This window comes from Podarcis muralis, chromosome 9, assembly GCF_964188315.1.
Source record: "Podarcis muralis chromosome 9, rPodMur119.hap1.1, whole genome shotgun sequence".
NCBI classification, from domain to species: Eukaryota; Metazoa; Chordata; class Lepidosauria; order Squamata; family Lacertidae; genus Podarcis; species Podarcis muralis.
In genome coordinates, this window is record NC_135663.1 from 18784279 (window position 1) to 18802099 (window position 17821).

The 17821-nt window shown below is 42.8% G+C and overlaps 1 protein-coding gene across 5 annotated transcripts in view; it reads left to right on the top strand.

Annotated features, from left to right (window-relative positions):
• Positions 1-4532: 4532 nt before the first annotated feature.
• Positions 4533-17821, top strand: part of LOC114604147 (melanopsin) — a 42564-nt gene continuing 29275 nt past the window's right edge. For 3 of the 5 annotated variants that reach the window (XM_028743997.2, XM_028743998.2, XM_028743999.2), the window contains exon 1: positions 4533-5057. In XM_028743997.2, the coding sequence (XP_028599830.2) occupies positions 5037-5057 (21 nt within the window). In that variant the 5' untranslated portion in view covers positions 4533-5036. Of the gene's footprint in view, positions 5058-5387; positions 5594-17821 lie in introns of all 5 variants that reach the window. The other 2 variants (XM_077933836.1, XM_077933838.1) reach the window with 2 other exon arrangements.

Consider the following 17821-nt stretch of genomic DNA (forward strand, 5'->3'; position numbering starts at 1 on the left):
AAGACCCTCTGCCTGGTTCCCTGTAACTTCGCTTCTCGCAGTGAGGGAACCACCAGAAGGCCCTCGGTGCTGGACCTCAGTGTCCGGGTTGAACGATGGGGGTGGAGACGCTCCTTCAGGTATACAGGTATAAATAAGAAAGGGATAATGAAATAATAGCCCATATTTTAACCAAAAATGCACACATATCCCTTCTCCAAAAAGTCAGCGTGCAAAACCATTCAGATACAACATTCAGGTAGACAAATGTACCCAACAGACAGTGGAAGCCAATGGCTGATAAGGACAAAAAGGGCCACTACATACAAAAAAAAAACCCTTCATTTTACAACAACCTCATACACCACAGCTGAATACAGCGGCTTCCTATTTAGTACTTTTTAAAGTGCTTCCTGAGATTGAACTTTGTGTGAACTTTGCAGAAGGGAGACAGTTCAGTAACCTGTTGGCCTCGTGCCACTAAAAAACAGACGTAGTGCACTGACTTTAAATCTTCATAAATAGGATGGCAAAGAAAAGGCAAAGGGATTATGTGTCCATCAAAGCTTCCCCTTCGGTACTATAGTTGTGCTCTGCGAGCAAGAGAAACTCTGTTGCCTTTTATTATATTGTTATAAGTTTGCAAGTTGTGCAAATTCCCCATAGGTGAGATATATTTCCTGGGACCAGGAAGCTACTTGGCAGAGGGCCCACGAAGAAGTGATTATCCTAACAAGAGAAGGAGAGGAGTTATCAGCATAGCTAAGGCTGTGCGCCAGCCAGCAAGTGGCTGGGTGGTTTGGAAGGCGGAAATTGCCAAGGTTACAGAAGTAATGGCACAGGAAAATTGTGCCTTTTGCACCAAGCTTGGAATGACTGAGGCTGATGGGGAGGGGCTGCATTTGGCAGGGGTTCTGGGAGGAAGGACAAGGAGTTGGGGACTGAAGGGAAACAGACATTAGAGCTGGATGGAAAGCAGGAATAAAGGGATGGTGCTTAGGATGGCTGTGTTTCCAAACTGAGCTGCTCTGCAGGACTCCGAGTATATTTCAGCTGCTGTGAAGAACGAGCTGCTCTTGAGATGACATTGCTGTAAGATCTGCAGCCCCTTTATCTAAATTCGAGCATAAATATGTGTAATTAAACCATATTTCTTAAAGGCACTCCAGCCTCCACTGCCTCTTGCTTCTCAATGGAAATGTGACCTGGGGTGAGCCCCTGGGACCCCCTGGTTTCTTGGGGAAAATTGAGGGAGTGGCGTGAAACCTTTGTAACAACAATAGGTGCAAATAATGGTTGTACAGTTAAGAGTGGCAGACTTTGGGTTCTCAAATGTCAGTGGTGTCCTGTGCAATGCTAAATTTTGGGACACTCCCCTCTTCTGCTCTGTTCTACAGCATTGTTGTGGTGCCCCCTGCAGCATGGCACCCGGTGCGGCCAAACCAGTTGAGCTACCCTGAAACCACCTCTGAAGTTAATTATTGGATCTATAAACATTAAGTACAAAAAGTCCACACCATACATTCAAAACCTAATGCTTCCCCCAATGAATTCAGGGAACTGTAGTTGGTCCTGGGAATTGTGCTTGACATGTGCTTTAAATGTATGGTATGGATATGACAGAGAGCAATCGACTGGCCAAAGGTGACCCAATTAACTTTGTTGCTGAGTGGGCATTTGGATTTAGGTCTCCCTATCCTGCATTCTGTTATGCCATTGATATATGCATAAAAATGTTAGGAAGATAATATTGCCATTGTGATATGTGTTGCTCCCAGTCCATTACTCTACTGTATATGTAAAGTGAACATAATAAGTATAGATTCAACTATTATTTTAGACAATGGATAAGATTAATGGATAACTTTCCCAACTAAAAATAGCATGACATCAAACTTTACAGGACATTTGGGCAAAAAGTGAGACATATGATGATATCAAAATGATGGATTTATTCTCTCCTAAAATCTCTCTGACCAAGTTTTGATCGGTTCAGCCAATATCTTTGGACTTTAAAATCTCTAGGGACTTGTTATTTTCCCAGGAACATGATTCGAGGGTCTGGCTTTTCTTGCTAGGAAATAAGATGTTGAAAATAGAATAAATACTGGGGTGAAACAACAAACACTTTCCACAGTTCCCATTATCTGCAAAAAGAATATCTGCAAACCTTACATCATGAGACACTTGGGGTTTTGTATCCAGCTACTCCAAGTATCCGGGTGGCGCTGTGGGTAAAAGCCTCAGCGCCGATCGAAAGGTTGGCGGTTCGAATCCCCGTGGCGGGGTGCGTTCCCGTTGCTCGGTCCCAGCGCCTGCCAACCTAGCAGTTCGAAAGCACCCCCGGGTGCAAGTAGATAAATAGGGACCGCTTACTAGTGGGAAGGTAAACGGCGTTTCCGTGTGCGGCTCTGGCTCACCAGAGCAGCGATGTCACGCTGGCCACGTGACCCGGAAGTGTCTCCGGACAGCGCTGGCCCCCGGCCTCTTGAGTGAGATGGGCGCACAACCCTAGAGTCTGTCAAGACTGGCCTGTACGGGCAGGGGTACCTTTACATTTTTACTCCAAGTACACTAAATGAAATCAATGGGCTTACTCTGGGTATTGTTACGAGGCACAGGTATCACCCCACTTAGGTGGGGGATATATCCCGGGCCCCCGTGTGCATAAGTGAAATCGCATAAAGTGAGGACCCTCAAAAAAGCCTCTAAATGTCTATTTTCTCCTGCTATCTCTCCAATCCAGAGCAGAATAACTAGAGTTAAAGCTCTGGGACCAGCTGGAGGCTGGATGGGAAAGCAACTGCTGCTGCTGCTGCTGCACTACCCTGCATATCAGCTGCTAAGTGGAGAGAGTGAGCAGCCTAAACAAAGCCCCAGTGTGCCTCAGGTCTCTTCGGGGTTCCTCCGCCCTCAAGATGTCCTCTTCAGGCTCTGGGGTCTCCTCGCAAGCCACAACGACTCTCCAGCTCTCTCCCACCATTTTCTGGTAGGATTCTATTTATTTATGTATTTTCCAGCGCTGCAGATATATGCGGCCTTGTGTGAGTAGAACACAACTAAGTGCCTGTATACATCAGATCCACATATGTATCCACCATGTTTATAGATCCAATGTACACTTTTGAGAGGAATGGAATCTTTTGTAGGGAGTAAGGACATTTGTCCATTAAAAATGTGTGTACACCTTTAACCGTTATGCCCAATAAAGAACTTTTCACACCAAGAAATAGAAGATTGGTTTATTACTCAGAAATGAAAGAGACAAGAGGATATTGGTGTTACTTTAGACAGCAAGGTTGCAGGTATGTGGGGAGCAAAATAATCATTCAAGGCATACTCACACCTTAGTCCTAAAGTGTAATAGAGTCTCTAACTACCCCAAAGCCTAGAAAAAGTGAGCATAGTGATGTGCCACAGTAGTCACACAAAAAGAAAGAAAAAGAGGGTAGGGTATACCTGACATTTGAGCTAGTGGAGCACAAAGTCAGGAAGTTGATATGTGCCGTCTTCAAGAGTTAAGCTTCCCCCACAATTTTGAAATCCTGTATCAGCAAGGCAACAGAGTCTCTCACCAATTCCTTTCATCTGTGCAGTTCAGCAAAGGGTAGGGTTGATCCCTGAGATCACTGAAGAGCAAAGATAGGGTTCCCTTTGGAACTGTGAGCTGACTAACAATTGAAAACCTGTAATTTAAGTATACCTTGATTCTAACTTCTATGGACAGGGCAAGGGGCTTCCTTTGAATTATTGTGTCTTCATTCTAGTGTACTATTGTGTTTTGTGAGATACATTTGAATTGAAGAGGACCACATCTTTATCTTTACAGTTCCTGAATCATAAAGTACCGTAACTTTAAAAGAGATTTTCATTTTCTGTTTCTGTTAACAGGAGATTGGTAACTAGATAAGATTGGTAACTACGGTAGATATTTTTGGCAAATACAAGGATTAGCGTTCTGACCTTTTCTGCAATCTATATGATCAGGGTGCTATCATAAGTAATAGGAGCTTGCACCAGGTTCACATATAGCTCATGAGGGGTTTATTTTATATAAGGTATTTATTTCTTGCATTTCTATCCCAACCTTCTTTTCCAAAGAGCTCATGGTTCTACCCTCCTCCTTTAATCCCCACAACAACCCTGTGAGGTAGGATAGGCAGAGAGACAGTGAGTGGCCCAACGTCAACCAGTGAGCTTCTTGGAATTTGAACCCTGGTCTCCTAGGTCCTCCTAGTCCGAAACTCTAACCTGCGCGTGTACGAAACTCCTAGAAAACGGCTAGAACCAGCCATAGCAAGCCAAGGGCTGGACTAGAACTTTGCTGCCTGGTATGTGTGTGTGTGTTGCTTTTCAACTCGCAGGGAGAGTTCCTCATAAGCGAGAACCTTTTTTAAAAAACTGTTTCGCTCTCAGGCGGCCCAAGGGCTAGAGCGCTTGAAACCACCTCGTCGTGTGACATTGACACAAGAGAAGCATCTGGCGCTAGTGCTTGAGACTGAGCGCGCCACGCCTCACGTCCTTCCGCGGCGGCGGCGGCGTCTCCCTCTCTCCCTCCTCGCAGCTGCTTCTGCCCTCATTTGCTTTCCCGCCTGATGGGCCCTCGGGGAGTTTGGAGGCGCGCGAAGCGGCGCGCGCGCAGGAAGGGAGGCGGGGGAGAGAGAAGTGTGTGGAGAGCCCCGGCCGCGCTTTTGCCTCTCATTTATTATGATGACCAGCGCGCTGGCGAGGTTAAATAGTTGCCAAGGCGCCAGCAGCCCGACTCCATCTCCTTCTCCTCCTCCTCTCTGTCCGGGCGGGAACTAACGACCCCACACAACAACTGCTGCGAGAGGAGAATCACGTTGTTCGAAACAGCTTCGCCTTCCTTCTCCCTGAGGCACTTTTCTCCCTGGCCGAGCAGCTCGAGGCGGCGGCGGCGGCGAAGCCGGCCACGGAGGTCTCCGCCCCCTGCCCCCTGAGGAATGGAGTCGGGGGAAGAGTGAGAAGGGAAGCGGGTGTCGTTGGCTTCGCTCCTCCGGCGGCGTCTGCGTTGGGGCTGCGGCGGCGCGGGAAGCATGGCAGAGGCGCACGAGCAGGTACAGGCGAGGCGCGCGGGCAGGTGGGAGAGGGCATTCGGGACGAAGAGGCTCCCTCTTCCTCCTACGGGACCCAGAAATGGAGTTTTCCTCCTCAGACAGGGGCACGTAGGTGGGCCGAGGGAGATGCATGTCGAGCTGTGTGTGGGGGGGGCACTTTCTTTCCCCACCCACCGCCCTCTTCGTGGGTCTGGGGCGGGAGCGAAGGAGTTTCAGTGTGCAGAAGAAGAGCGCCCCAAACAGCCAATCTCAGGGGCGCGCTGCGCTGCGAAAAAGTGTCTCTCACTGCGTCTTTTTTTTTAAAAAAATGCATTATATATTTATTTAAAGGGACTTGCTGCCCTTCTCTCTTCAGTTTGAAAACGAGACGGTCAGAGCAGCTGGCGTCGAAACGCAACAATTAACCACAAGGACGAGGTTTCTGCGAAGTTCCCAACATCGCAGCAGACTCCCAACAAGCTGCACACACTCTTGGCCGCACCTGGAAAACTTGTTCCACAATAGCACAGTGCGTCTCTGGGTGTGGTTGCTCAGAAGTAAGTCCAGCTGGGTTCAGTGGGTCTCCTTTCCAGGTAAGTGGGTACAGGAATGCACCCCGGTAGTGCAATTCTAGCCATGGCTACCTGGAAGGAAGCCCCATTGAGTCCAGTGGGATTTACAGGATCACAGCCTTATTCTTTTAGTCTTTAAGGTGCTATATGATTTAATTGTCAGGGGTCCTTCACCTTTTTGACTCTTGCACACTGTGCATTTGTCTTTGCTGGTAGGATAGGATCCCATCTGCTCTCATTCCTACTGATGAGTGATTAGAGGTGTTTCTCCTGAGCTGGGGATTGCTTTAGAGGGAACTTGGGCAATTTCTTAGGGGAACAAGGTTTGTGCCACTTGGCTTCATAGCTCAACATTTCCGTTGACTTTTATAGGGAGACTCTGCTCTGCACCCTTTGTGAGTTGTAGATCATTTTGAGGAGGAGTCTTCAGAACTTGGTGGTGATGAAGTGGCAAAGTGATCGAATTGTTGCGTGGCATCACTGAGCTCATCCCTCAGACTGGCTGTGGTGTCCACTTCGGTAAAAAGAAAAACATTACATAAAAAGGACATGAACATTATTCAGAGCGTATTCATTCATTCATTCAGGATTGATTTTTATGGTGTATTTGAGAGCATTCCTAAAAATCTTCTTCAAAGCAGCAAGATAAGTGACTGCATTGTGGTCCTTAAGATGTTGCAGGTTTCCCACTTCTATCAGTCCAAGGCAGCATAGGAGGTGATAACTTAGATGGTTTATGGGTCAGGTCTGCAGCACAGAAGAACTCCTGTCCTAGAGTGGCAGGGACAACCCAGTCAGATGGGCAGGATATAAGTAATAAATTATCATCATCATCGGTCAGGCTAGTGAACCATTGCAACTCCTTGTGTCCATGTTGTGTTTTATAAAGTTGATGGGAGGATATGAATATTTTTGTTGTTTAGTCTTTTAGTCATCTCCGACTCTTCGTGACCCCATGGACCAGAGCACGCTAGGCACTTCTGTCTTCCACTGCCTCCTGCAGTTTGGTCAAACTCATGCTGGTAGCTTCGAGAACACTGTCCAACCATCTCATCCTGTGTCATCCCCTTCTCCTTGTACCCTCAATCTTTCCCAACATCAGGGTCTTTTCCAGGGAGTCTTCTCTTCTCATGAGGTGGTCAAAGTATTGGAGCCTCAGCTTCACGATCTGTCCTTCCAGTGAGCGCTCAGGGCTGATTTCCTTAAGAATGGATAGGTTTGATCTTCTTGCAGTCCATGGGACTCTCAAGAGTCTCCTCCAGCACCATAATTCAAAAGCATCAATTCTTCGGCGATCAGCCTTCTTTATGGTCCAGCTCTCACTTCCATACATCACTACTGGGAAAACCATAGCTTTAACTATACGGACCTTTGTCGGCAAGGTGATGTCTCTGCTTTTTAAGATGCTGTCTAGGTTTGTCATTGCTTTTCTCCCAAGAAACAGGCGTCTTTTAATTTCGTGACTGTTATAGAACCCCTAAAATGATTTATAGACTAGTAAGCTGGGAATAGCATTAACTGATCTGATGGAAAGTAGCTATTAATAACTATAATGATTTTTTAAAAACCACGATTGAAAACAAACATTGTTCAACTTATAATGAATATACAGTCGTACCTTGTATCCCAAACGCCTTGGTATTCAGACGTTTTGGCTCCCAAACGCCTGGAAGTGAGTGTTCAGGTTTGCAAATGTTCTTTGGAACCCGAACGCCCACCAACACTTCTTTAGCTTCTGATTGAGTGCAGGAACCGTGTCTTGGTTTCCGAACATTTTGGAAGTCCAACAGACTTCTGGAACAGATTCCATTCAACTTCCAAGGTACGACTGTACCCTCTTAGGTTTTCTAGAAGTTCAAAATCTAAGGGCAGCATTACTGGAATCATTAGTATTTTTTATTAAATTTGTATATCACCTTTCATCTGTAGATCTCAGAGCAGTTCATAACATAAAAATACAGTATAAAAGAACAGCTTTACAAAGCCTCACAAACCATCATGATGATTATTTTGTACTTTTTAAATGGTGTTTTAATTTTTATTGCATACATATTGTTGCACATTGCCCTGACATTTTATGAGATGGTGGGGTTTAGATACTTTTATAAATAAATAAATAGTTTTACCAGCAAGGCTGCAGCTATGTTCGTTTGATTTAAACAATTTTAATGCTGTATTTTATGTTGTTCTAACCCACCCTGGGACCTTCTCATGAAGAGTGGGTGGTAGTAGTCGTAGTTGTGATAATAATAATAATAATAATTAATAATAATAATAATAGTAATAATAATTAATAATGTAGACTGTGTGTTTAAATAGGCACTCTAAATAAGAATATGTCTTTAGATTTCTACTCTGTCCTGTCACAATATTTTTTCTTATATCCTTTCAAGTTTGTTTTTAAAAAGAAGAGAGATGGATGTTGCTTTATGCATGACTTAGAGCAAAATTTCTCTATTTCATAAATTACCCTGCCAGGAACAAATCTAGGTTTATTCTGTGGCCTCTCCTAGGAGCCAGCTCTCTGATGTCATATTTGAATTTCTAAAATAAATAGCAACATATGAAAAGGCCCAAAGTGCCAAGTGAACCTTGTTTGAGAGCTGAAGACAAGTGGTTAATTTCCACCCCATTGTGTTCATTGAATGGGCTGGAAGACCTTTCCATTCTGCTCATCACAGGAGTCTGTACCCCTATGCTTTGTGTGAGTTATCTGTGCTGGGAATCAGTGTTGAAATGTTCCTTTTCTTCATAAGGTTTTGTTTCTTTTGGGCTTTATCCCTTCATATTTTATACTTTCCTAGGTTCACCATGCTCTGTTCCTTCTCTTAACCTTTACTTTGATTTCTTTTATACCCTGGGCAAGGGTAACCACTGGCAGGTTAAAACATTTGTCATTGTTTTATCCCATGCTTAAAGAATCAAAGAGCACAAGAAGAATCCTCCTGGTTCATACTCAAGGGTTCGTCTAGTCCAGTATCCTGTTCCAGTCATCCAGTTACTTCCAGGAAACCTACAGGGTTTGAAGGCAACAACTCCACACTGCCCTGCCTACACTGCCTCTGAAGTTGGAGCTTCCATTTACTTATCATGGCTAGTAGAGGTTGATAGGCACCCTCCATCAATATGTCTAATTCCCCCTGTAAATCTATCTAAATCAGCAGCCATCACCATGTCTTGTGGTAGCAAAACTCATACTGTTTCCCCCTGAAGATTTTGTTTGTTTAAAGGCTGTTTAGGAGACAGGCTTGGACTGAGTTGGCGAGATCTATGGACCAGCAAGATCACTCTCTGCTTATATAAGAGAAAATGCACATAAGGTTTGTCACGGGTGGTGTATGACCTTGGTCAAAATATTTCGTGTTACTTCCAAACTAGCTCCAGAATACTGACATGCCTGTGGTGGCTGGGGTACCTATTTCCACCTGTGGTGGGGGTGTCCGCCAGTGCAGAATCTTTGGTCTGCAGTATTCTGGGAAATCTGCAATATAACAAGAGACCATATACAGGTTACACTTCATTTACCACTACCTGTGTTTGAAGATATATGGATGCTCAGTTTAGGGATGGATTGGTTTCTTTGTTAACCATAGCAAGGTTGTCAGTTCTGACTTGAATCTTTTTCTTTTTGAATCTTTTTCTTTAGCTTTGAATCTTTTTCTTTAGCTTAAAAATATTTGGAACTTGAATCATTTCAGGAGAGGGGGAATACATGCCACCTGTGAGTGCTAAAAGGTACATGATGCATTTCATGGTGTTTGGTGGAACAACAACATATGTAATAATTTACAACAGGAATCACCAGCATCGTGCCTTGAGATCTGGAAGCCTTGAAGAAGTAATATACACTGATATTATATAATATTTTATTTCCTTTGATTGCATGTTTTGTACTACTGCATGCCTTCCCCCACACCTGCTAATATATTTATTTGTGCTTGAGTGATGCCAGATTGGCTAATTAGGAGCAGCGTTTGGAGAACTGAGCTCTAGCTCCCCTTTAGTATGTGATCCTAAAAAGACACTTGTCCAAGGAAATTGCCCTGTGTGGAGGCTTTCCTGGGCAGGTGGCATACTGAGGCTGTTGGTTGCTGCTGTCCTACTATAAGAATCATTGCTAGTTTCCTGCACCAAATTAAGAAGGTGTTTTAATCTAGCTGTATCCCATATACATTTGTGGACTGTTCTTATAGCTCTGGAGAGGGGATGAAAAGCCTTTGTGTATGAAGGAGCCCCTGCTAGTTTAACTGGCATGTCTTCATACAATAACACTCTAAAATTATACGTCTCTTTTTAACATTAAAAATATTGTTTGCTCGCAAGACTTTTGTAGATGCGCTGGTCCATGTTATCTTAGTTTGTTGCAAAATACAGCTTAAAAAATCTTCTGTTGTTGCTGTTAACGAGAAAAAATAAATTATTCAGTCCCTTGGAAAACTTTAAGCATACCAGGGTTGGGTGATGGTAATCTCTTAAATCTTATCAGTATATTTAATTGGTCTTAGTTCTACTTCCATTCAAAGATAATAGAAAATGAAATCTTTACATATCAGAAGATAAGACTGCTGGAATTGTGGTTCTGACAGGATGAGCACGGTGGGAAGTTTGCCATTTAATTAAATAAGAGAGCTATGATTTTATCTGTGAAACTAAAATGGCAAAAACTGATCAGCTACAATACATTCTACTTTTAGAAGCATCACTGTGGTCTGTTCACAAATGGATGTTGGTAATAATCCTTGTTAAATTTAAGGACAACAGGTGAGGGAAAGCTGTGCGAAAACTGCCAGCAGTACAATCAGACAGTGCTTAAAATACTTAGGCTCCCTCTGGATTCTTAGAAAAGCTGTCATTCTCCAGCCAGACATGCTTGTTAGGCACCATTAAGAGTTGGCTGCTAAGTAGTGCAATTCAAAGCATGTAGTCAACAACTTGCCATTACAACTTTACAGTATGATGAATTTTTTTTTTTTGTTTGGCATTTTTACTCAGATATAATGGAAAACAAGAGTGGAGGAAAAAATCCCATTGCTCATGCAGTCACAGTTTACTATTGACAAGTTTGAGTATGAAGAAAACAATAAAATGTGTGTCTTAAGTACTAATTAATATAAGCAGACATTGCTCAGTTATCTGATCCTAATGGTAAATATTTGTCTCCTAGCTCAATCTGCCCACAGCACTGGAATAACATTTTTACAATGCCATACAACTGTGTAGTTTGTGCCATTACGCTTGTGCAGAATCAGTGTGCCCTAGTCTAACAAGCTTTGTTGCCTTGTTTAAATTTATGTACAGTATCCAGTTCCTGTGCTTTCACTATAGTGTTATGATGATGGAGTTGCACCTTCTCTCTAACAGTATCAAAGAAATAAGTTTTTCATGCAAACATTAGCTCTTAGTTTCTTATATTGAACTCTGTATCTACCTTAATATGAAAGTAGGGGGTGGGGATCATTCCTTCCTGGTGCTCAGAAGAGTCAGGAGGATTTTTATTGTCTTACAGAATGAATCTCAGTAGTCAAGAACAAATTGTGATCCATGTAGTCAAACACAACCCACGAGTCATGTATGGCAACCCAGCAGAGGTTTGACAAACTTTCTTTGCCTAATTGAACTTCAAAAAGAAAAAGAAAAAAAGGAGGTTTTAAACACTTGGCACACTGCTATGGAAAGGTTACATTCTGCATATTGAGTCGAAGAATGTTTGCAGAATGTGTAAAGTATTATGCCATTATTGTAACGTTTTTGTACAAAAGACATGTTGCCCCTTTTGTACTTTTCTGTTTATTTGGTTCGGTTTCTGACCTCGACTATTTTTATCCTGAAGTTCACATACAAGAAGCAGCTATATTAACCTTGGGAATAGTCACATGGATTGGTTTGTGACCCAAACCTCGCTGATAATATTTGGCAGATAGGAATGTAGATGGGGAAATGACACATTTCTAGAATAACTTCAGTTTAGGGGCCTGTATTTTCCTGCAACACCAAGAAACCATGGTTTAATTATCATGAATAAGCCCAAGTCTTGGGTTTCCAACATTTCTTCTCTCTTCGTCATTTGTGCGTGAGAGTGAACTATAGTTCCATGTAACATACACACTTAGAACTGTGTTTTGTTCTAACTCTAGTCTGTTAACAAATCTGGTTATCAAACCATTTTTTTATTAAGTGGAATTCTTTGCTTATTTGCCCTAACCTAAACCATGGCTTAGGAGATCTTTTGAATTTAACTTGTAGTTTGCAGTGAGTAGTTTATATTAGTTAAGCCAAAGTAATTGGATTTAAGCTTATGTTGTCCCATTGATAGCATTAGTGCAAAGGGATGATATTACTTTACCCGGGTTGTAGATCAGGATGAATGAAAGCTTTTCTGCTAGGGTTTATTACAATTTCTGAATGGAGGTTAAGAGAAACAACTGGACAATGGCCAGCAAATCCCACTGTATTTGCTGTTCTTACAGTTCTTTGAAGTCAGTGGCAGAGCTAGCCGCTCTGGCACCTGGAGCGGTGCACATGCTGTGCACCCGGGGAGGTGGGCAGGGCGAATCACCCAGGGGGGTGATCGGCACAGAAATGGGCGCCCCTTGGGGGCGATCAGCACAGCGATTGGCACCCGAGGGGGGGGGTGCGGCAATCTACCGAGGGGGGATTTTGTCACCCTCTCTCAGGGATGACACCCGGGGCAATCTGCCCTCACCGCCCCCTTCCTATGCTGCTGTTTGGAGTGAGCTATGGCACTTGTACTGGCTCAGATTTGAACCATTTGCATTAAATCATATGCATTGAAGTTAGTGAAACTTCTAGGTATGTTATGAGCTACATGTTATTTACAGACAAGACTATGAGAAACTAAGCCAGATATACCTTGTGGAATTATTTTGGGCTAGACTGAGTTAAATCAAGCCCTGGTCACTTCATTAGACAGACCATTGGTAAATTTGGTATTATCTACACTGTCTTGCTCAGACTTCCTGTTTCAGACAGAAGTCTTTCCCAGCCCTAAGTGGAAACTCCAGGGATTGGATCTGGGGCCTTTTTCATGTGGTGTATCAATAAGGTACTCCCCCACCTCAGATTGTCACCCCCGTGCCTGAACCAGTGTCCTATCGAATTTTAGCACTTTAACTTATCCCCCCCCCAGTATTGTACAACACTTCCTTTGACATGTATCTATGACCCTGCATGCAACACTTTAGTTTTTTTAAAATCTATTTTATTATTAAACAAACAGTGGCCAGTACAAAGGTTTATCTAACTTTCCCAGCTTTGATCTAATGGAAATATAGGCTCAAAGGAAAGCAACTGCAAACTTGCTTCAAAGATTGCTTCTGTCTCCAGAGATAGCAGAGTTTCCAAACCTAAATACAAATGAAGGAGAAATATAAACCACTCTTTGATTATCAAATTAAAAACTTTCAGACGTCTGCAGGCTTATTACTTTTAGTTCTTAAGCTCTAAATAATTATGTTGCAGTTTTTCAGTTGTTGATATTGGCCAAGAACCAAAAGTAGTGTGGATTTCTGCACATAACACAATGGCCTATTTTGTATGTAGTTTCAAACCATGGGTTAGCACTATGTAAAACTCTTGTCAGTCCTGCAGTCTCTGACTTCTTCCTCAAGTGCAGGCACAATGAGTCTGAATATGTCCAATTCTGTCCTAGAAGCTAGAAATTGTCAATGGCTATGTTTGTACAGTATGTAAAGCTGTATGGTTAGTATTATAAGGTCAAGCTACAGTGAACTTGTGCTTCTTTTTTATATTAACTGCAGCTTGTGATGTCTGGGCTTTGAAAAATTGCAGTTTGTCTGTGGTGAGCTAGCTTATTCTCACTATACATAGTTATGATAAACTAGTTAATACAATTTAGGGTTCAGGAGTAATGCTGAAAGAGAAGTAAAAGCTTCATACTTCCTTGTAGCTGCACTGAACTTGGGGAAAACGAAGAATATGAGCCAGAAAAACCTTGTAGCTCATTTTTGTTTTGCTAAACGACAGTTTTGTATTGTGTGCAAACTTGGTGATTATATCCAAACTTAGGAGAACACCGGTTAGTTAAAGCTTTGGATTTCTTAATGAGTATGAACCATGGTTAACGAACATAACTGATGGTTTGATGTTGGCTTTCTTGAGCAAATCATTGTGTCCACGCTCATTCCTGTAGTGCTTGGCAATAGTTAACATTAGTGTCATCAAGAAGGTTACCCTCAGCAAATCTTGAAACAAAGTGTTTGGGATGAGACAGTGCCTAAGACACAGATGGGGAACCTTAAAGTAGAAGTGGGGAACCTGTGGCCCTTAAGATATTGCTGCACTGCAACTCCCATCAGCTCTAGGCAGTGTGACCAGTGGTCAGGAATGATGGGAGTTGTAGTCCAGCAACTTCTGGAGGGCCATGAGTTGTATATCCCTGATCTAAGGTGTGTTGAGCCCACCCATGAGGCAAGGTGAGATGACCACCCCAGGGATCAAGATCCACATGACAGCAGATCCCAATGCAGATCTTTATTCCCCACCTTGTTTCTGATCTAGATCTTAACTTACTCCATCTTCCCTGGTGCAGGGAGCAAGGGGGTACCATTTTGTGGTTCGCCTCAGGTGCCAAGGTATCTTAGGCTAGTCCTGGTTGAGCTTTATCCTTTTAGGGATTAAAACTCATACCCTGGATGTTGCCCAGAGGAGGACAGAGAGTCAGTGCAGATGTTGGAGTACTAGCATAATACACTGACAGATTCTCAGCCCATTTACAGGACATGCTCGTTTTTGCATAAACTAAAGTTTCCAAGTGGATTTCAGAATGTGTTTAAGACACTACAAATGTAAATGAAGAATGTAGGGACTTCACAACATAGAAATGATTATGCATAGTGGGTAGCAGGTGTTCCTGGCTATCTCTGCACCTGTCATAACATTATTTTATCCCCTGATTGATCATTTGCATTTTGAACATAGAAGACATTTTCAGATGTTCTTTCTTGACAGCTATATTTCATTTTCAGCCTCTCCCCCTCAGTTCTCTCTTGCTTCTGGGCAATCCACTATGGTTTTGTCATACCTCTTACCCAGAGCATTCATTAAACAGCTGTATAAAGTAACAAGCCATATATCTAGTGCAATCTAGTGCCTTTAAACACTGCTTTCTTAACTCAGTTGAGTTGTACTACAGAGAAAGTGCAAAGAAGATGATGAGGGATGTGTGAATCAAAGATTTGAAGTGACTGCTAAAGAGGCCTTAAAGACAGCTACTACACACATAAAACACTGTAAAGAAAAGCAAGATGAACACCAGTAAGGTGTCAAATGGAATAAGAATTTGTTTGGGTGCAAAAAGAGAGAGAAGGAACTCCAAATTCTCACTGGCTAAGGGTATGTGCTAGCTTTAATTTGGACATGCACAAACATCTGCACACTGGCATAATAAAATCTTATGTATGATTACCACCAGTCACCAAATCCAGTGAGGCTCACCAAGTATAAAATCACAGCCAAAATCCTTTTGAGGCCTTAGTGGGAGAACAGTTATAAGTTAAGAAAATCATGTTCTCTAATAGACGCAAATATTTGCAATGCGCATGCAAAATTCTGCCTTCACTCGCCTTTGCCCTTTCCTCTTCCTTCAATTTCCAGTTTGGAATTCAGAGTTATTTTTATTCACATGCTGTGGTAATTGCATTATGGGAAAAGCTGGGGGCTGAGAAGTAGATTTTCTGGTTTGCAGTGTAGTTTGCAAATCCATGCTTTTTTTGGAAGAGATTGTCACAATCGTGGGCCTGTTCCCCTAATTGTTTTGCCTGCTGTTTACAAATAGAACCATTGCAGAGAATAAATCCTTATTTCTTGTGATACGCTCCATGCTGCATGAGACCTTTGATATGCCTACTATTCATTGACTACGTAACAGGATTATATACCATTTATCAATTTATGAATTGCATGTGTTCTTATGTAAATACAATTTTATTATAATGTATTTTTGTTTATGCTCATAAATATGTTGTGACCCAGAGTCATTTTTTGTGTAATGAGCAACTAGCAAGCTACAACAATGACAATCTCAAGGCACGTTCTAAACTCACAACCAGCCTTGGACACAGAACTGAAGAAGTCATGTGCTTGCAAGGAGAATGAAAACTAATTTAGGGATAAGCAGATGGAATCCTTTGTGAAGAGCCTGTCTATCATGTGTTCCAGAAGGACACTGACAAACTGGAATGTGTCCAGAGGAGGGCAACCAAAATGGTCAAAGGCCTGGAAACGATGCCTTATGAGGAACGGCTAAGGGAGCTGGGCATGTTTAGCCTGGAGAAGAGGAGGTTAAGGGGTGGTATGATAGCCATGTTCAAATATATAAAAGGATGTCATATAGAGGAGGGAGAAAGGTTGTTTTCTGCTGCTCCAGAGAAGCGGACACGGAGCAATGGATCCAAACTACAAGAAAGAAGATTCCACCTAAACTTTAGGAAGAACTTCCTGACAGTAAGAGCTGTTCGACAGTGGAATTTGCTGCCAAGGAGTGTGCTGGAGTCTCCTTCTTTGGAGGTCTTTAAGCAGAGGCTTGACAACCATATGTCAGGAGTGCTCTGATGGTGTTTCCTGCTTGGACTCGGTGGCCCTTGTGGTCTATTCCAGCTCTATGATTCTGTGATTCTATGACCCAGGAACCAGCAGTCAAGACGGCATAAGTTTTACAAGCAATCACTTTGCCTTTTGTCAAGATCCCTTGTTCACCTGTTCTTTCTTCCCAGACATATCAGTAGACCTACAGAGAAAGTGCTGAATAGCAAAGAAGTGCTTGGCATTAGGCTGGAGTACTGAGATCCATTCATGAATGAATTTAAGGGGCTTGAATGGTTTCTTGTTGCTCTGGAACAAGTTGTCTCCTGCCTGGGAACCCTCTACAGAACTGCTGATTACCTGCTGCTGCTACCAAATTTCCTTTGGTGGTGGGCTTCCTGGAAAACTATTGCCATCTCTGTGGAGCTCTGCCTCTGGCTCACAGCCATCTGCCACAGCCTATTCATCTCTGATTGGCTTTAGTCAGGCTTCAAGGGCTTTGTCGTGCTGCCTGTAGGGCTTTGGCTAGCCAAATCAGGCACCAAGCCAGCTCTCCCCAGCTGTTGACAGGGATAGAAGAGGGGTTATGTTACTGTTCGCCTGCTTAACCCCTGTGCTTCTTTCTTCTTGACCTACATTTGACTCAAGTAGGGCTGGGTATGGTGCAGCCACATCAGCACAGTTGAATTTACATGCATGAAATGCCACCACTTACTATTTTGCATTGGTTCAAGTGTTCCTGAATTTAATTTAAATTTGCACTCTAAACAGTAGGATCAGGTTCTTACGATTGCAACTTCACACTAAACATTCTGGACAGAACATTTAAGATACACTCTTTGTAATTTACTTCTAGATAAGCATGCTTATGGCTGAGTAGTAAAATGGTGTATTTTGCTGTGTATAACACGTCCCCATGTATAAGACAACCCCTATTTTTTTGGACCGCAACAATTTTTTTTAACTTTTTTTGGGGAGAGATTTCCCAGCCTGCCCGCCAATGCAAATCGCACGCATCGCCACAGCCACCAATCATACAAACGATCGCCGCCAAAACCCCACCCGCCCATTCGACGCAACCACAGCTGATTGCATGCACGCCTCGCCACTGCCATAAATCGCACACCCAATTGCCGCAGCCAATTGTCAGCAGGCCTTATCGCAGTGACTAATCACACGCCCAATTGCCACTGCCAGTCTGCTGGCTGCTGCCACCAATCACCCGTCGCTCCTCTGCTATCCGTGTATAAGATGACCCACAATTTTTGCCTACTATTTTGAAGGAAAAAATATCTTCTTATACATGGAAAAATACGGTACTTCTACTTTCTATTTGTGGTCTACTTCATGAGCTTAGATTTCAGTATATTCTAAATCTGAAAAGAAATGCTGTATGTGTGAACTTTGTCAAGTCTTAATGTTAACTCTGTATACCTAGACCATGCTTTGAAGGACAAACAGGTGAAAAACAACTGACCCTGTTAGAGTTCATTTTGCTGAACTCAATATATTTTAGCTTCATGCTCATAAAAATTCATGAATACTCAAGTTCTGTTGAATATCTGATTGACAGGATTTGGACAATAAATGTTTAAATGGCAGACCTTTCCAAATGCCATGGAAACTCATAAGCGAAATTTATTGTTGGCTCTA